This window comes from Leuresthes tenuis, unplaced genomic scaffold (genome assembly GCF_036924035.1).
Source record: "Leuresthes tenuis unplaced genomic scaffold, fLeuTen1.0.hap1 SCAF_16, whole genome shotgun sequence".
Classification (NCBI taxonomy): domain Eukaryota; kingdom Metazoa; phylum Chordata; class Actinopteri; order Atheriniformes; family Atherinopsidae; genus Leuresthes; species Leuresthes tenuis.
In genome coordinates, this window is record NW_027325370.1 from 12,280,087 (window position 1) to 12,300,927 (window position 20,841).

The following is a 20,841-nucleotide window of genomic DNA, read 5'->3' on the forward strand; positions in this document are numbered from 1 at the left end:
CAGGTAACAGGAACATTGATAGGCGACCTGAGACCACAGAGGGAGTAGATGTCTTGAACATGTCAGTGTGTGTGTATATGTTTGTGTGAGAAAGATGGGAAACAAAAAAGAAGGAGAGAGTAGAAGGGGTAGAAAAAGTCTGATGTAAAGAAATGATACTATCAGTACCAGCTGTGATACTCATCTTACTTCTCATGTTGTTATCACATGATCATGTGTGCCTGGCTGTGTTAAAATATGAGCTGTGTGGGTCAAATGACATCTCCAGCGAGGAGCAGGAACAGTTTGGCAGGATATCCCAGGATTTACTCCGTCATCAGTTATCCGGCATGCAGTATTTCTGCCAGTACAATTCCCTGCAAGTTTAAACAATGAGAGCAAACATCTGCCGAGTCCTAATACCTGGGAATTAATACCTTCCAAAGATCTTTAGAAATAAATCTGACAGATATAGTTTGAGTGACAACAAAAAATACCTGATACTGTTTGTAATATGCCTGTGTGCATGAGGCAGATGGCCAGCATTTCTGGGTCTGGTCACTTCCTCTTAAAAGGAAGTTCTTCCTCTCTACTGTCACCTGTCGTCTCTTGCATGCTCAGGACAGGAGACTAAATCAAAATGAAGATTTGATGTGATCCGTTGATTTCCTTTTTTCATGAATCTGCAATTTTTTAAATAGCATCATAGGGAGGACTGTATTGAATGGATTTGAAATTAATTTGTTTTATATTTGTATCGTAATTAAATTGAATTGGACTGATATGTACATGCTTAAGTCCTATGTAAGAGTCACCTTGTAAAAAGAATGTATTTTATCTCTAACCATGATTGTTTTCTAACCTTAACCAAGTAATCATCTAAACCTAACCAGGAAGATGGAATCGTTTTAGTAAAGTGTTAACGTGGTATTGACAGAACGTATGTTGGTTTTGATCTCACATTTCACAAAGGCCCATGGCTGAAAGCACAGCACTTAGCTGCTCCACCCTACCCCTACTTCTTGTCATCTTATGATGATTTTGTGCCTTCTTAAATAAAAGAATTGAGAATGATGTCTGCTCCGATGTGGAAACTCTCATATTATCCATATTTACTGTCTAATAGGAGTGGTACTTCACAGGACACCGTTATGAGCTGTACGGAGGGGTATGAACCAACAACTTACGTAACAATTTCACTTGGAGGACTTGCTTCAATCATGAGAAGCCAGTCTAAAACAAAAAAAGTGTATATTTTCTTCACTTTAGTGAGACATTTTGTCACTTCCTTGTTAAGTTTGGACAATAAATTTATTTGGTCAGGGATTGAAATAAAAAGTACTTGATTAGAGTTAAGGAAAACAATATTTTCACGATAAAAAAAGGTAGACGAACACTAAAGCAGTCAAATTCACTGCCTGGAACCTATGAATGTATAAAGAGGGATTTTTGCCAATCCGTGATGAAAATGATGAGAAATATCACTACATAAGTCAGGTTTTCACCAAAAGAGACACTACAAGAAGAGGAAATGAAACAAGTCATTATGACTCATAGTTTGTGGACCACAAATATTTGTTCATGATATTATATTTGCCATATTAAAAACTGATCAACCTGTATTTGGATTTAAAACTCTGTTTATTAGTATATGGACTGTTTGTTCTAATCTCCAAATACCTCATTGTTCAGACATTTTTGATATTACCTTAATTCTATAATTAGCTCTCGCATACATTGATACTTGGCATATAAAAAAGATTAAACATGAGAAATTCATAGCCATGATTTAAGTGAGTTTTCTGCTCTGATACATGCTTCTCCAAAAACTATGCCATGAGGCTAAATTCAGGGGATGAGAGGCAATATGAGGCTGGGAAGAGGAGGAGGAGTGGGAGTGGTGATTGGATGTGAGGTTGCTTTTTGTGCACACAGCAGATTCCAGAAATATTTGACACTCTGCAATAATATACAGCCGAGATCTAATGATACCCTGGGAAGTCTGTCAGCGGTGTAATGAGTCTAATGAAACTTTGTGAGTATGTTTGTGTGTCAGAGCTCAAGAAAATAAAATGTAAAAGAGCAATATTTAGAGAAAAAAGCCTGATGGCGAGTTTTGACTGTTCAGATGTGAATAGGTGTGACTGAACTTATTGATTCATGATGGTGTGTATGTATGTGTCTCTGGTATGCTTTGCAGGGGATCTAATAGGCTTCAGATGTGTCCCTCTCTCCCACTAAGCCAGCAATAACACTGATTCTGATCATGTATGTGCATGTGCCTACAAATATGCATAAAGCTGTCTGCAGTTTTACATAGCTTACACTGTGCCTGTGGGCAATTTGTACATTAGAGATGTCAGCACAAGATTAGGGGTTCTTTGTTACTCTTTGGCACTGTATCAGTTAATCTTAGTCTTTTTTGTGACTTCTAATCATGCCTTGCAGTGAAAACCTTAATTCTTTTTTTACATTTTGCTAAATGCAGCCATAAATATATCAGCTGGAGTTTTTATATGGTATCTGTTGGAGTAGTTGCTGCAAATAAAACTATTTTAAGAGTTCACTACTGGAAACACCATAGATTATGTGTTGGTTTTTAAAAAAAAAAAACTTTTTAATTCGCTCAAAACATTGAGAAGTATCTTCTGAAGCTCTTCACAGAATCCTTTTGAATTCTGTGTATATAAATTGTACAAACTAGTATTTGTGGCTTGCTTAATTTTCCTTCACTTCAAGAGAATTCCAGTAAAACATAACAAGACCCACATGTAACCACTGCTGCATGTTTTGAAACAGGAAAAACCCCTCTGCTGTCCATTGTCTGTTGCTTTTTTTAGCTGTATTTTTTAATTCATTACTTTGATCTGAAGCATGCAATACTGCAGCACTTCAACATCAGTGTCTCTTAAGATTTTTTTGAGCAACAGATTGTTTCTTTATTCAAAATACAGTTTGACGTTATGCAAAATATTTTGATGGGCCTTCTAGCTGTGAGTTGGATAAAAGCAAGTCATCAAGAATTTAGAGGGGTGCATTATATTTGCTTTGTTAAGTCTTAGAAGGAGGGAAATAAGGAAGAGGATCTGCATGTAAAAGTTCTGGCACACTAAGAGATCTTACGTTATAGACACCATAACTTTCACCAAGTTCTCAAACCCAAAATAGAAAATCAAATCAAATCAATAGAATTGTGCAAATTGTGCAAAACTATATAAAAACTAAGCAGTAGGTTATATAACTTGATGAAGTGATAATAATTGATGATGCAAAGCAGAGGACGGTTTTTAGAAAAATAGCAAAGCATGAGTCGGGTAGGTGTTTCTTTACTTTGTAATATGAGTACTAATAGGTGTGGGTGATAGAAACTGAGGGAACTGCTTCTAGGAATATTAGAAAATGAGTGCAGGAAGATCAAACAGACTCTGGTGGCGCACTGCTCTACTGTACCATGACATCTCCACAAGAGGATTTTTTAGACACTGTGAGCAAAAGCATATTTTGAGGTCTAAAAGAATAATTCTTCAAAATTAAGTATGCTGACGTCTGCAACAGGATAGTGACCCTAAACCCAACTCAAAATCCACAGCGAAGGTGAAAAGAGGTGCACGCTGTGGGTTTTGGTACGACTCTCACCATCCAAGCCCTAAACATCATTAACAATTTGTGAATTGGCAGCACTGAGAAAAAGCAGTATAAGAATCTTACAGAGATTTATTATGTAGGAAGTTAAGAGAAGTAAAAGACTGGCTAAAAAGCTAAAAAACTGGCTTTAAGCTATGATGTTTATGTTACCAAATGTATATCTTATGTTATTTTTCATTATTTTTAAAAAAAATACAAAAGAAGAATGTCTTTTTCAATTGAAATCAGGTCCTTTAATCACTAATCACAGAAACAGACATTTTGACTGGGGTGCCCAAACCTTTATATACAATTGTTTTTTTAAAATATTTCTTTAAAAATTTATTTCAATCTCTTGTGGGTGCTTGATAACGATTGATGTGAGAATCATACCGACTGTTCCTTTAGGGATGACTTCCTGTTGGCAGAATAACGACCGCTCTGGATGTAGAATTCAACCTGGATACTTCTGCATGTGTTCTATAGTCACCAAAAACCTAAACCCCATGTTTTTAGATCAAAGGGTACACCTACGCAGACAAAAAGAATATCCAAACTCCATGCAAAGAGGTTATAAAATATGATGGAAATAACAGGTGCAGATTAAAGTTTGCTCCGAAAACTTTTTAAACTTCCTTGTTGGAGATGAAGTTCAAATTCTCCAGTACTTATGCTGCTCTCACTTTCCTCACAGCTGCAATGTGTGTCATTGCAATGACATTTCATCACAGTGATGTTCTTGTAATCTTCATTCAGAAGTTTGATAATATTTAACTTGTCCTTATGTGCGGCATTGTCCATGAAAGCTCTCATACAAAATGATTTAGGCAAACATCAGCAGTCTACTGGAGTGCAGTCCACATGTCTCACTCCTACATTTGACAGACAACAGGGCAGCCCAGTTAAGCAGAACGCTGACAATGTAAACAAATCTCTAAATTAATTATTGCCTACACATCTTTGTAGTTGCTTCGACTTCTTCATTCGATAGCTGAGGTTTGACACAGTGAAACCAGATGCTGTTTCGCGTGTCACTTTGGTTTGGAATGGCTGCTGTTTGTCGATGCAGCGTCGACCAGCTGCCTTAAGGGAAATGATACACATTGGAGACAGATGTTTCACCGTGGATGCTGTCAGGTCTTTGCAGCATGGTCTGTGGGTACAAGATGGATAAAAAGAAACACAAAGGAGAAAGATCAAGTTGCATATGGGGAAAGAGTCAGGAAAACAGATAGACGGACACAAGATGAAATGGAAGATATGGTATTTAAAAGCGACTTCAAAAGATGAGAAATAACCAGAGAGGGTGTTAAAGATGAATAGACATAGTATGATGGAGAGTTAGGAGAAGTTAAACAGATAGATAGAAGAGAGGTGGAGATAGATAGTCAGCAGGAGTCAGAGTTTTGTGGAAAGTGAGCCGTTGGTGTGATTTCCACCGTGGAGTGATAACAAGCTACAGATGGAAGCTGTTACCATTCCTGTGTGTGTGTGTGAGTGTGTGTGTGTGTGTGTGTGCTGTAATATTTATGTGCTTACATTTTTGTTTTGGTTTGAAGGAAATATGTGTATACATGTAAATGATTTAAGAGATTTGAAGGCTGAAAGGGAGAGAAAGAGACATCATGCAGGGATCTGCTTATGGGTCTTAGCGGGTTTGTATATGTGACAGAGCAAACTCAAAGGAACAAATTCTGCAATAAAAAGAAGATTATAAAACTTTAGCTTTGCAGGGGGATTAGATGAATAACATCCCAATTTATGGATGAAATTACAGGAAACTGGAACCTACACATTGCTGTGGCTAACATAGTGAGCAAATGATTTGTCAAAATCAACTTTATGGATAATGCAACAAAAAAGTTACCTCATGCGTCCCTTTGGTGTAACTTTGGACAAAACTTCATCCCAACATTAAAGCTCAAATAATGAAGCCTTCTACTGACTGAAGTGACAGCGACGGTTGTTTATCTGGAGCAAAGAGGTTTGACCCTAGAGACAAACCAGACGGCGGTCTGCGGTCTTCACTGCAACGCTGTTTTGTTCCATTCTCCACGTGGCTTCATACAACAGTGGGGGCTGTTTTAGATGCAAAATGCTTTCCCTGCCAGAATCTTCTGTAGGCACTGCTAGACGACAATCTTTTCACGACCAGTCGTGATGTAAGCCTTTCCGAGAGCATTCAAGTAGATGGGAGCGTTCAGTTAAGCACTTTGTAGGCTAACATCAGTGACTTGAATTTGATGTGGGAGGCTAAGGGTAGCCAGTGGAGCTCGACGAACAGAGGGATGACATGTGCTCTTTTAGGATGATTGAAGACCAGACACACCGTTGTATTTTGGACCATCTACAGAGGTATGACAGCACAGACTGGGAGACCAGTTAGAAGGAGCTCTTTGGTCTTTTTTTACTTCTTGCCTTTGATCAAATCCTAAAGACTGTTGCCACTGAATTTGCTCATTTAGGAATGATATTTAGTATCAGGGGCCTGCATAGGAAGTTTGAGTTTAAAAAAATGGACTGGATTCTGTATACTTCCTCATGTCTGGCCTCCTGCCTGTCTCATCTGTTCTTTGCAACTTCATGTGGCTACTTTTAAAAAAATGATCATGTGTGTGTCTTTGGTGAAGAGACGCTTGAAGAAACATACAGTTGTATGTCTGGTGGAATTATGAGCGGAATCTTTAGTAGCCTCACTGAACCTATGCAAACCATAGGATGGGAAAACAGTTTAAAAATGTATACATGTAATATGGTCATGTTGATATGTCCAGTGTTACAGAGGAAGGGGATTAGCAACACATTTAGATTTTATGATTTAGAGCACTTTTAAGGCTCACACTAGCTGTAATGCGTAATATTGCTACCAAGAATCATGAGAACAACAGGCAGATAATATATATACATTCCGAATGCAGTCAGAGTTCAATATAAGTGTGAAAAAATCTGTTTGTAAGTACTTTGTGGTTATTTTGGGATTTGGCATACTGTCTAATCATAAAGAGGAAATAGCAGTTTATTTGGTTGTGTATTAACTACTAAGCAAACAGATACCTCATATTTTTTGAGAGTTGTTGAGGACTTCATAAGGGATAAGCTACTTTTTTACTTGCTCACTTTTAAATGTTTTTCATCTTCATTTTTGAATAGAAGGGACACACAAGCATTTCAGAATGATGCCCTACAATAACCAAACAGTAACCATTCTTCCCAATCTTTGTTATCAGAACAAAGAGGTGTGTTGTGAACATTAGATCTCATCCCAACTCCAACATTATCTGTTAAAGGCTCACTCTACAAGTATACTCACTGAGCCACACGCTCTTGTTGTGAAGGTCAATAGGTTTTGTTATGTATCGCCTTTTGAATTTCTATGTTTAGTCTTAGTTAGTTTTACTTTCTGTTCTGGTTTGTTTGTGTTTTTTTCCCAGTGAAGTTTGTTGAGTTTGGCTTCCTGCTGTAGTTTCACACCAGGTCTCACTTGCTGATTACTTATTGTTTTTGATTGTTCACCTCAGTGTGTATATATACCTCTTGTGTTTCATAGCCCTGTTTTACATCCTTGTATTCTGCCTGTTTACCCCGGCTTGGGTTGTTGTTCTCAGTAACGTTGGATGTTTGTTCGAGCCATTTTGGATTTCCTGCTCTGCAGCGTCTTTGTTTTGTAACTCTCATTAAAGTATCATCTGTTCTAATCTCCTGCCTGCTGTCTGCGCTTTGGTCCTCCCTTAACCACATCCTTATGACGCTTGTAAGTTTGCCACAGTCTCTCTCGGAATGGAGGTCATCTCAGGGCTCAGAGCTGCTTGGACAGAGTTAAGCTTGTGGAGACTAACAGTTGGCTGAAGATGTGAGGTCTCTGTATGTTATGCTGATAAGCAATATAATAGAATTACTGATTTCTTCTTCCTGCCATGACTTTTGGCCCAATCAAGCAGAAAACCATGGGGTTATAACATGAAGCCAAAGCAGAAGTGCCAAAATTTGAAACTCTTGAAATGGCCTCTTGAGGCTTACTCCAAATGCTGGTTAGCCCACATTAACACCCCCCACCTCCCAAAAATGCAAATTTCCACTCTTGTGTCATAACAATTTACCCCCCGAATATGACCACAAACAACAGAATTAGATCCATTTTAGGATTTGTATGCACAGCAATGTTCCTTTTTGTAAACACTGTGATTTTCAATTCCACTTGTGAATAATCAGCCATGCCATTGCTTTTGGTCATATTCAAAATCCATGGTCAGGAATAATTTGAGGATCTGGTAATATTCTTACCATTTTTGAAAAATAATGATTAACATGGTTTGAGCTACAAAGTACTGCTATTTTGCTCCCCTGATGCTTTGTCAGCCAGAAAACCTTCCACGGTCAGTGTGTATCTGCATGGACTACAGGTGCTCCTCTTTAGGGTTTTCCATCATATTTTTTTACTTACCCTGTCAAGTCCAACAAATCCATCAGAAATCATTATTGCACCCACTAGCCTTCCCTGCATTTCCCACACATTATTTTCTTATTCTTTCCAGCTGCTGAATGTTGCATTACTCATCTACTATTCCAACTTTATCTTTTGTTCTCCAACTTTGTCTTACTCCCTCTCTTATCCCTGTTACCTCCCCATTTTATCAACCTCTTCATTGTTTTAGAGTCAAAATCTTTCCTACACAACTGTTCCTCTCAATTCTGTCTAAGGAGGATTTCTTTGTATCGATATTTATTAGTCTTCAACATTGGCAGGCCTCAGCAGAAGACAGTTTCACCAGTTATATTTTTTTTTGTCCAGCATTATGGCAGCAGAATTGTAATCTGAATACCATTTATGCCAAACAGATTTGCTTTGCCAAGGGAAGCTTTATGAATGTAAAGCTCCCCTTGATGTCCATGAACTGCTTATTTATTTATTTTTGTTACAATATTTTACGTAATAGTGCCGAACCAGACCGGGGGATAGGGAAAGAGGAAGAGCAAAGAAAACTAAACGGAACAGAAATAGAAAGAAACAATAAGAGAAAACAATGAAAAATCAGACAACCAGCTGCTACACCTGTAAAAATAAAAGAGAAGACAATCCATGGCCTCTGTGTGGAGTCCAGCCTTAGAGCCACCAGGAGCACCTGAAAACAGACAAGCAGAGACAAAACCAACAAGCAAACAAACATTTCATTCTGATTTTAATTTGCCAGCTGAGAAGAAAATGTAACGGAATAAAAGATGATAAAGTTTTGAATCGTTAAAAGGTTTTTTTTACAACATTGCAGCAGTTTCTTCTGCACTGGTAATGAAGATGATGCGGGATGAGCATTTTTACATTTGAATTAGTGTTCCTTAAGGTTGTGTCTGTCTGATGAAAGAGTGTGCTTTTCACAATCAAAATAATGTATTTACAAAAAATTGATTTAGAAATAATAATTGAAATTATTCCTTCAAAAGCACCAGTGTGTGCCTTTAACTTCTCCAAACCAAAAAAACTGGAAGTTTGTGATAGTTAATTTTACTTTTAAAAGTTAAACAACAAACTATTGATCTATCCATCAGCTCTACCTGCTTTGCCCTGAAGATTGAAGATTGTTGCTGTGGGCTGGAGTCTCTCTATGATGACTTTGGTTGAGAGGTAGTTCTAGAGAGGTCACCACTACAATAAATTAAGTGATCTAAAGCAAGCAAATGACTGAGAATAATCCTTACTTGCCTGTAAGGGAGTTTATGAGTGTGAGAAAAATAAATCTCTAATAAAAACAGATCAAATGTGTGTGAATGTCTGCTAGGCCCCATTGATGGACAAGGTGTCGTGGGGCCCTTGTACTTCTCTGTCAGTACCCTTCCTCAGTGGTGAGTGACTCAAGCCCTTTTCTCACCATGTGTGTGTGTTTGTTTCTGCATTTTAGCCTGTGTATATTGGGTTGAGTGGCAAAAAGTGTGACGAATGAATGATGAGAGATGGGCAGAAAGCCGATTCAGCACCACAGCTCCTCAGCCAGGAATTTGGCATTCCAAGGATGTCTTCTCTCACACTCACACTTCTCTCCTGATCGCTTTACCTTGACAGAAAGGGAGAGAAACTATGTGATAAAGAAGATGAAACTGGACAAAGAAGTAGGAGAGTCAGATTTGAAACATGTTTGAGTGACGTTTAAGTTTTAAGAGACTGAGATGCAGTGGGCTTGTGGCTAGGCTTATACTCTATTGTGTGCATGCCTGTGTTTGTGTGTGTATGTGTTAAGGACTGAGAGGAGACACCCTGCGTCTAGTTGAACTTCAATTCAACCCAATCACTACCACTCCTGCAGAGCCGTCGCATCAACCTTTTGACTTTGAAGCTGCTGCCAGATTGCTGTGGATTAGTTATCTTGATATTTTTAATGAATTATTGCCCATTTTTCTTACTTTCAATTAGAATTTAAACAGACATACCAAGACAGTGTTGACCGCTGCTGTAAATATTATTGGAAGAGTGTGTTGGGTTGAGCCACAGTTACAGTTTGACCTGGCCATTTAACCACAACACCGAGTATACATACGCAGGAGCAAAATTGCATAATTATTGACTGAAATATGTCCGATGCTGCGATGCTTTGGACTGTGTGAACTAACATTATCAGTGGGAGTTCAATGAGTAAAGCTGAATTCACTGGAGAGACGTGTTTCTTGACTGGAGATTTTGTCAGATGATGCTGTGGTTATAAGATCAGAATTTTATTCAAGCAAAGTGGCACGCTGGGAATTTTTTAAATGACTGCAAGTTGACACGTAGTCTTAATGGGCTGATTTTCAGTCACATTTTCTGATGCGTCTAGCTGCCTGACAAACAAAGCACAAAAATATGTGAATGGGTGCAATTTTATTGAGAATTCAACACTTCCAGCTGACTTTTTCTAAAAGAAGATGTAAAAAGTTGGAATTGTGGAGCATGTGAGGAGCATCTCGGCTCATTTGAGTGGAATTGAGTATGTACAAGCAGGAGTTATTCGACCTCCAACAGCACTGGTTGTGTTAGTCTGGCTTTCAGAGCTTCAGTTTAGTCAGAATTTGATTTGACTAACATGCTTTCATGCATGTTTAACTTTGGTTTTGGTTTGATTAATAGAATAATTCTCTTTTTTGTAGTGACTGTCACATCTGTATTCCCACAGGGTTATCGACCTTGCAAAGGTTTCCCATGGAAATCACAGTATCATAATCTGGTCCACATTGTGGGGCTCCAAGATATCAAATTATGTCCCAAAACCAAAAATTAAGATCAGTCAGCCTCCAGTAATGGTACTGACTGGTTTGGTGTGGTACTACTTGGTTCACCTTATCTGTTAAAGTTTGCCCTGATCTTGAGTGAAAGATGCTTTATCTAATGACCTAACTCCTTATTTATTTGTCTATTTTCTTAAAATGCCCTTTTGCAAACTGTTTCTATGGATGACTTCCATCTCATGTGACAGGTTTGATTGTCATCAGACAAAGGAGACAATTTAAAATTTGTTACATTACAAAAGGCTGAAGACTAAGAGTGAGTTACTTAACCCATTAACCTCAGAATTAAGATGCATCATGTAAACTCAAAATGATGGATGTGTTCATGTTTCTTCAGAACAACTTGGTACAAATTAGTGTGCCGAAGAGTGGATCAACAGCATTAGAGGATGTTGAATCTCATGAAATGTTATGGAAAGAGTATATCCTCACTGAGTCAACATGCACATTAACAGAACTGGGGCAATGGTTAAAGAAATGTTTTTGGTCGCCGGAGCTCATCCCCCTCTCCTCTCTCTCTCTCTCTCTCTCTGCAGACCTGCTGTCCACCAACAGGTCATCCATCTTCAGCGGTCATCATGGCCAGCTCTCTCTTAGCACCGTCTTTCTGGATGAGTACCGTGACCGGCTCTTCCTGGGAGGGAAAGACATTTTATATTCTCTCATGCTGGGTCCTGTCAGCAGTGAATCCAAAGAGGTGAGGTTTCTGAACACAGGCAACAATTTGTTATTAGATCTAGAGCTCTAATATGATTATGGATAGGAAAGTATTTACAGTATTTATCAATTTGTCTACATGACTTAAAATATGCTGGGTTTTTTCTTCCTTTTTTTCCCCTTAGAATTCTTCCTGAGTAGAACATCTGTTTAAACATTCTTTATTATAAATCAGGCAAAAATGTGGAGGATGAATGACATCTGTCACTTTATACAACTGCCCACGAAAGAAATGGTTAAAATATGTATACATATTATGAAAGTATAAAACAATGTAAGAAAAGATCCATATCACACATTTTTGGGGGATAGATTTGTAGCTCAGTCAAAAAAATGACATGCAGTATATCTGTCTGCACCACCAGTTCTTGCTTTATGAACAGGGACCTTCTAATCTAAACTTCTGTCAAATTTTATGTCTCGCTTCCTTTGCCAGAACATGTGTACCCTTCCTGATGTAGGAACACCTGTAAAAGTGCAGATACTCATAAATCAGTCAAGCACAGAGCTTTGCTTTTAATCTGCACATGTACTTGCTTTATCATTGAGGCCTGTTAAACACAGTAGTAACGCTGTTACAGCAAAAACAGAGAGACATGAAAGGCGAATTACTTTACAGTACGATCCAGATTTCCTCTCAAGCAGTCAGACAAACAAGAAGAAAGACGAGCAAGAAATTATTTTAAAATGTCATTATGATTTCATAGTGTAATCATTCTTCACACTGCAGTAAATACGGCAATTTTGTTTACTGTAAAATACTGTAAGGAATGTAATTAATGGCTATTGCCATAATACATTCATGCAAAACTGTGCATAAATGTGTAATATGTGTAGATTAGTGTATTAGATGGATGTACCCAAGAATATGATGATAAAATGAGGGATAAATATATCAGACATTGCCAAAGGCTTTCTCAGGGAGTAAAGTTGTATGGTCGAACTTTAATGTAGTAACAGACATGATGTGCCTGAATTCAGTAGGCAAAGAGTTTCACAGCGTTTGGGCTCTAATGGAAAATACCCAATGTTCCTTTGCCAAAACCTGTAACCTGGGAACAGTTAGCAGGGTAGAATCTGTGAATCTGAATGTTTGGGAGGGAACACATCAGGTCAGTAAGTCTGACATGTATATGGAGGCAAGGCCATATCAGGCTTTGAAGGTGAATAATCAGATTGTAAAATCAATATAAAAATCAACAGGAAGTTCGAGCAGAGAGGCAAGCAAAAGGGTGATGTATTCATGTCTTTTTGACCCGAGAGAGAGCAGCGATGCCTCAGCTTAATTCAAGAAGCCTTGATATGGCGTTTTAAAAGCAAAGGAGAGATTTATATCTCCTATTAGAACTAAATCAATAATTTGTTTAATTCATCCTGTGGAACAGCAGACCCTGATGAGCTTTGGTATGATTTGTGGAGTTAGGGAGAATTATCTTGAGAGCTTTCAATGTGTTTTTGTTGGAAAATTTTGTCATCAAGGAAATTCGTTCACATTGAAACAACATTTCATTTCACCAACGTGTGTTTCCTGGATTGTGCAGAACAAAAATAACAGTCTAAAACTAAAAGCCCCAGCATGCTCCAACACTTTAGTAAGATCTGCATTGTGTGCAGTTAAAGTGTGGCTACTTGTGACGGGTGAAAGAGGCTGTGATGACACAGAGTGCATGTGCGAATGGAGAATTCAAGTACACAAAAACAACAGATGTCCACCTCTTACTTCTCCCTTAGAACTCTCAGCTTCCTGTCACTGTGATATGTCTCTTATTACGGTCACACATAATGCTTGTTGACTTGTTGGGAATTATAACACACCATATGTCTGTCAGAAGCAGCTTTGTCAGCTCAGGAAAGAAAAGTTTATTAAAGGACACACATCTGCTAATAAAACATCTCCAGAAACAAACAGAGGAAAAAAAACACAAGATAATTCAAACAGTGTTTGTCTTCACATGGTGGGTTATTTGTCTAAGAAATGTTAATATTGCTATGACAACCACCATTTCAGCTGATCCCTGCATCATTTTGTGAAATTTGAGGTAATTTGCATTTTGAAATTTTCAGAATTTTTGGAAAGTATACGCCTGAGGTTGAAGTTTTCTGCTATTTCTATTCAATTATTTCAAAGAGTGAAGTTTAATAACTATGCTGACGCAGCGAGACTTTAATCTGTAACACTAAGCTGTGGTCCTCCAGCTCAAACTCTGCTTTTGTATCTGATATTTAAACCTAGTTTATCAACCTTTCCACTCAATACCTGAGCAGCAATGTTGTTATGGGAAATAAATGTAATTACCAACAGCAGGAATTAGTTTAACAAAAGTCAGATGGCATTAACTCAGACCATGCAGCCTGTTTCCACTCAGAACTGTTTCCACCCCTCTTATTCAAGGTATCGAAATTCCCTTGATGATAATTACTCTGAAAAATTAAAACAAACTGCTGATCCAGTTCATTGCAGATATTTCATCTGATGTAAAAAAAAAAAAAAAGTTCCATTTTGTCCGTGCTGAAAGATAAACACATTTGATTGGTATTTGATATCCTACCTTTGGCTTTTCTATGTGAACTGTTCAGTCTTGCTTTTTAGCCTGAAAATGTGATTGGCTATCACAGACGTTTCATATGTTTCAGCACATTCAGACAACTGCTTTACTTTCTCCAGTGTTTGGTTACGTTCATTGAATCGAGTGAGGTGTGCTGCTTTGGTGATTCTGGAGATGGCATCTAGCCCAGCTTACTTAGCATTGCTTAACTCCAGAGTAATCCCTCTGGCCTGAAAAGAATACGGCGTTAGAAGTGGAGTGTTGATAAAGGCTGAGTGTGTGTTGAAGTTTAATGTTTCTCTTTGGGTCCACTTTTCTTTTGTTTTTCATGTTTCTTGAGTGAGCTGTAAGAGTTTTACATTGTTTCAGTTCAGTGATTAAATTAAGAAAACCTGCCCATGTTTCATCCTCATGGCATATTTCAGTGTACATAGGGTGACCTCAAAAATACAAGAATTTTTGATATTCATTGTGCAAACAGAGACTGTCAAACCTCTGGCAGGCGATGTGCACATGCATATAGTTTTTCAATGACCAAGGTTTATAAAAGAAACCATACATACACTAAGCTTTATAAATCTGTAAAAATTATGCATATATACCTTATCTGCCTTTGTACTTACACACAGCTGTCATGAAACTACACACAGATATGTATCTGGCTCTTGGTTTTTGGCCTAAAAGTTCAAAGTATAGTGAAGGATTTCATCTATTTCATACTCTATTTGATGATTACTGTATCTTCATTGATCTTGGCTGATTGTCTCAAGTACTGTTTCTGGATCAGCTGTTCCTATAGAAGGTCTCGTTTAGCTACAGATGCAGTTTAAAGTTCCAGTTTGAAGTTAAAGGACAGTCTGTGCTTGTTTGTAAAATGAATAAAATGAATACACAGCATATGCTATAAAATGGATTTAAAATATTAAAGAAATTTCCATTGTGTATTATGTCTTAGGGTGAAGACTAAATTAAACAGACCTTTTTTGAGGTAGACTCAAAGTCATTAAATTAGATAGTCTAAAGCTTGCAAACTGAGACACTAGACTGAATGTTGCAAAACAACAAAACAGATCATTGCCAGTCAGATTGAGGGCAGGGCTGATTTCACAGTGTATCAGTACCAGTCAGGCATGCCAAATCAGAGTTTGGTGAGAGGCCGGCTTTTTGTCTCACACACAATAATATGAGGCAGGATCATGCCAAAGAAATTGCCTCAGAGATCCAACCTACCTCATCCAAGTTTTAGTTTTAGAATTCATTTCAGGAAACATTTTGTTGTTTCTCATTAATCTAAACTTTTGGAAGTCAGCTTACTGACAAAATCATGTCAAGTGTTAGACAAGCCAAATGATGCTCTGAAGGTCGAGCAACTCTACAAGCGGTGCTTCATCCTGTTTGTCTAAATGATCGTTCATGCTCTTTCTTTGATCCTGTACTTTATTAATGTTGTGTTCGTAATTTCTGTCTTCTGTGTGAGCAAACTGACAGCATATGAAAAACTTTTCCACTGAAATCATACAGTTTTTTCATTGAGCCTCTAGCCTTTTTATTAAATCTTTGATTAACATGTTTATTAGCCTGAAAATTAAACATTCAAGAGACATTAAATTATCTATGATACACTGTCAAAATTATGTTTCTCTTTTGCAAAACTCTTTCCCCAAATGCATCCTAACTGCACACTGAGGCAACCTTTTGACATGAAAAAAAGCACCATTTGAACTGTACCAGACTCCCAGGAAGCTTTTGAGCCGGAAGGCCAGTACTGCAAAGCATCCTCACGCACTGAAAGAAAATAAAATCTGGTTACTATAATGTTTCACTTCAAAATGTATTGATTTTTTTCAGTTGGTTGGATACAAAAGTGGTATCCAAGAGAAACGGTTGCTAACTTAGGTAAACAAAGACTGCAAGAGCTGGTCTAGTTACCAAAATATGCCTGCAAAGATCACCCATTCAACACTAAATGTGCTACATATTTAGTGCTTTTATTACCTTAGTGATTTCAAAGTACAATACACTGTTGTCAAGAGTTCAGGTTTTTTTTCCCTCTGTGTGTGTTTGTGTGTGTATGCTTTATATCACTACAATAAACTGTATTTTATTTCACGGTTAAGAAAAATTACCATTTCCGATTCATAGGATTCAGATTTCATGTCTTTATACACCACTAATAACCAAGTATGACCTTGAGCAATATATGTGCTGTTTTATCTTTCAAGCCTGGAGCGACACGCTCATCACATCAAGACACACTTTTTCATATTGTTTAACCTGATGGCAAAATCAGTTGAATAAAAGTTGAGGGTTTGAACTCTCCAATGGTTATTATTTCAAATTATTTTATTATTTGTAGTTTCTGTAGACGCTGTGACATAAGAAGTTTCCCAGAAAGCCCTCAGGATTTAGAAGGCCATTCTAAACACAGCCTTAGGTCTGAATGAGTTAAAGTTTAAGGTAGTGTCTTGCTTTCAGTGTCACATATTATATGCATATAGGAGTTTAAGCTGAAATGACTCAGATTTGTAATTGTGGAGGCCAGTTTTCAGTCATTCTGACTTACAGTCCACAGGGCAGAGTGTTTTGACTCCAGATTTATGACAGAGGAGATACAATCTCTCATACAGTTTTACTGCTGACATGAAGTACATGTGATAAGTTCAAGAGGATAATGTGGCTCAGTTTTTAAGCCAACAAGGCACTTTACTGCTTCTGATTCATACTCTCTCTTTAATATTATTGCAGCTACATGCATATACAGTCCATACGTACAATGAGTCAAAGTAATGTTAGTCAGCATAATTTGATTTCCCCTGGTTGCTTTTCTCCTGGTTGGTCAGCCAAAACAAAGGCAGTTTCCTTTTAGACCAGACAAAGACTTACTGTCTTAGGTAGTCTGCACGAAACAACACTTTTACCTACGTCATTGAAGTCCAACAGAGATTAATTCAGGCGTTCCTCTTCAAAGACAGTTTAATTTCATGTCATAAACACAGAGAGCAGTGTGAAAAATAGTTCCATTGTCTCTGGTCCATTTTTAATTCTCATGAAATGTTCGAATACGAGGAAGACTTTAAGGCTCTCCTGATCAGACAATGCGGGATCTCCACTGTGAGAACTTGATTTGAAAACCCTCAGGCTTATATGGTCACTTGAAATGGTACTATAAAGGTTAATCCTATTTTCATTTTTTGGCACAAAAAAGATGAGAATTTTAGGTCATCGATCGCTTTACTATGTAAAACATGTTGACCCGACAGCAGGATGAAATTTCAATGTAGGAAAAACAAAAACACATGCAAAAGATGAGAAAAAATGACTTAATTTATATTAATTATTGTGGGAATTATGGTTGTTCACTTTTGAACACTAAGTTTTCTCTCATTAAAACTTTGTCTTTGCATGAAGATAATGTCATCTGTGAGAACCACAAAAGAACTGTCTTTTACTGCCATATTCAAAAACTCAGTGAGTGAGAATATGTTCATTGGCGAAGGCCTCTGGAGTTAAGATTGGAGTAATACATCTGTCTTGTTTCAAACAAGGTTTCAGATTTGCCGGCCAAAAGTTCCGTCTTTGGCTGCTCCTTGCTCAGCCGTTGTTGCATCATAGGTTTGACGATCTGCTTTGCTCAATTTGGTTCTAATTTCCGAAAAACTTTAATTTTTCTTGAGAATAATTCACATTTAATGACACCAGGGCTGATTGTAATGTTTTGATTGCATCCCACAAAACTTGCGTGGCTCCCCCAAAGCAATTACATTTTAGCGTGGCAGAATAAGTTGACTGTTTGCATAATTTCACAATTATGATGTCATTAATCAACAGACACTCCTTTTCTTTTTCTTTCTCTGTTCCCTCTTTTTTCCCTTTCTTCTTCCTTCACAGATCTACTGGCCCCCGTTACCTGGTAACAGAGAAGACTGCATTCAGAAAGGGAAGGAACAGGTAAGCATTTGACTGTTTAGTCGTGCCTGTTTTCACATATTACTTCTGAAAGATGATTGAGGATAGTTTAGTTCATGGAAAACTGAATAAGGTCAAGCATTTATATTGCTTGACAGTGAGTTGAAAAATATGCACTGATCACAGATTTGTCAGGGTCTCAAATTTTGTCAACTCCACCTAGATCTAATCGCTTTGTGCTCACTTGTGTTGTGCCATTCATTCTGCTTCTGCTCTCCTTGCTTATAAACTTTCCATTGCAGTTCATATGAACACACCCAGTGACACTCACTAGTTTCCAGTTTCCATTTTCTCTGTTTCTGGACGTTTTCCTGTCCTGTCTTGCCTCAGCTATCCTGTAACTGCCCTCATATTACCATTTTTCAGAGATCACCTGCCTGCCAACTTGCTCGCCCTGTTTTCTACATCTACTTTGTAACCAGCAATGTTGCCTACTTCCTGTCTGCCTGCAGAATTTTGATTGGATTTTCTTGCATGCCAACATGCTCTTTTCCTATACCAAATTGATCTTTGTGCCTGCAGAACCTTCAACTCTTACTGTATGATGTTGCCAAAAACAATGCAACAGTTTTGTAAGTGAAGGGTCTGTGCTGAGCTAAGCAGCTGAACAGCTCTCTACTTGCCAGTAAAATGTTTCCATTGGAAGCATTCTCTCTATGACAACAGCTTGTCAACCTGGTGAAAGATTTTGATAGCTCACCAGCTGATTTCTACCTCTCACTCTACCTGTGTCTTTCCTTTATCTCCCAGTCCTTTTCTGCTGACTTTACTGAAAGGCATTTTATGCAGTTTGAAAATGGTAATGAAAGACATCCACTCACACTTGGCAGTGTAATAACAGTCCCTACTTATGAAGAGAAGAGCAGAAGGTTCGTCTGGCAGTACTGTGTATGCAATGAATGGGATATTGTAACACCTTAGTGCTGTGTTGTGTTGTACTGCTTACACTGCCCTACATTAAGTAGCTCTTTTATATCTACTTCTTCACATCCTAAACAAGGTCCAGTGGTCAGTTTTGTTGTTAATTAAGTTTACAACATTTATAGCGGAGCTGCAGGTAAAGACCAATGTTTCAGATGATCATTGCAACTGAACAACTGAAGTTATTTAAAGGGGAGGGTGTTTGATTGTATGTGCTCCTGTAGGTTTGGAAACAAAGAATTAGAAAAAGAACAGGAAGGACCTAGAGTTTGTTCAACATCAGATGCTTATGAAGCAGTCTTTGTGTGTGGATTATTCCGTCCCCTCCGTCGGGTATAAACTGTACCTAAACCAGGTTGTGTTCTGAGTATGCAGGGGGTTTAGTGGTGGTTTCAGTGGCACTACTGTGAGTGAGAGCAACGTGAGCATACAGGATTTCTCTTTAATCCGGTGTAGAATGTACATTAGTCTACACTGGTACTTTGTTTTGTCCAAAAGCTTTTTCTTTCCAATCCCCAGAAATTGAGAGTAACTCCAACTTAATTAAAATTAGTGGAAAAAAATGCCCTTTAATTTGTTCATGTCACCACATGAGTGATGTTTGTGCTACTTCAGTTCCATTCGACATTCCTCCTCCTGGTCACCCTTCAAGTCAGATTCAGGAGTCACATTTCTGTATCTAAACTTTTACTGGTATTCTTCTCTGCATTTGTTCTTCGTTGAGACACTATGATTAAGCAGGATCAGGTAATAGATTAAGGGGAAGAGAAAATAAAAGCTTTCTTTTCCTTGATGTGGGACATTTTATTTAATTTTATCCCAGTTGGAAGAGAATCTCTGAGCGGCTTTAGCTTTGCTTAGAATACATGAATGCTGTTGCTGTACTGATTCAGTGAATACACACTGTTATAAGCATTGTAATTTTCGTACCTTCTTGTGATCACAGCAAGAATCCTGACAGCCACTTCCATCTGGAACAAGTTAGACTTTGTGTGTTTCTGTGTGTGTGTGTGTATGTGTATGTTCTATGTTTTTGAAGTGGCAGGTGTGTCAGGGGTGTCTTATATCAGTTTTATTAAGTGTTTCCTATGTGCTGCTCACAGAGCTCACACAGTTTTTCTCGTGTGTGTGTGTGTGTGTGTGTGTGCTGTTCTACTGTCTGCACCGGAGTGGAGGAGGCACAATGCATTTTTAGTGAGGTCTTTGCTTATGTGTAACCTTAACTTACTTGTACCAAAAGAGCCATAAAGAGTGTGTGTTTGCGTTGAATAGATTGAGATGTTTGTCAGCTTTTGTTAAGTTGCACAGACATCTTTTGGCATTCCTTCACGGATCCTGTTTCGTGTGACTTCTTATTGTCACATGGATTACTGCTATACTTTGTACTGACATACACACGGCCACATGGGTTACATCTCATATGTTTGCTGTGCTGGTCTGTTTAACACAGACACAAACAGAAGGGTGAAAGATTAAAGTTTTTAACATTGTTTATTTTTACTTTTCTGTATGAGAGTGTGTGTGTGTTTGTGTACTTGGTGATGCAATGAAACATATGGAGTTTCATAAAAGAGACAGACAGAGACTTCTAAACTAAGAATGACTTGCCTTTAATGGCAAAAGTAAGGTTTGTGTGCAAACATGCATCTTGCCTTTCTCAGTTCTACTTGGCTCTCTTAAATATGTACATACATTATAATGAAAACAGGCATATCGTTTTTAATCTCTTTTCTTTTATCTCTTTGTCTATGTGTTTCACAACCTTCTGCTGACAAGTGTCTACCACCTTCAACATGTTTTCACTGCTAGAGTTTCCTCCCAGAGTCACAACCTCATGACC

At 38.0% G+C, this 20,841-nt stretch overlaps 1 protein-coding gene across 1 annotated transcript in view; it reads left to right on the forward strand.

Moving 5' to 3' along the window:
- Positions 1–20,841, forward strand: part of sema3bl (sema domain, immunoglobulin domain (Ig), short basic domain, secreted, (semaphorin) 3bl) — a 60,957-nt gene that overhangs the window by 10,586 nt on the left and 29,530 nt on the right. Inside the window, exons 2-3 of the mRNA XM_072366655.1 lie at positions 11,388–11,548; positions 18,003–18,062. Of these exons, the coding sequence (XP_072222756.1) occupies positions 11,388–11,548; positions 18,003–18,062 (221 nt within the window). The remainder of the gene's footprint in view (positions 1–11,387; positions 11,549–18,002; positions 18,063–20,841) is intronic.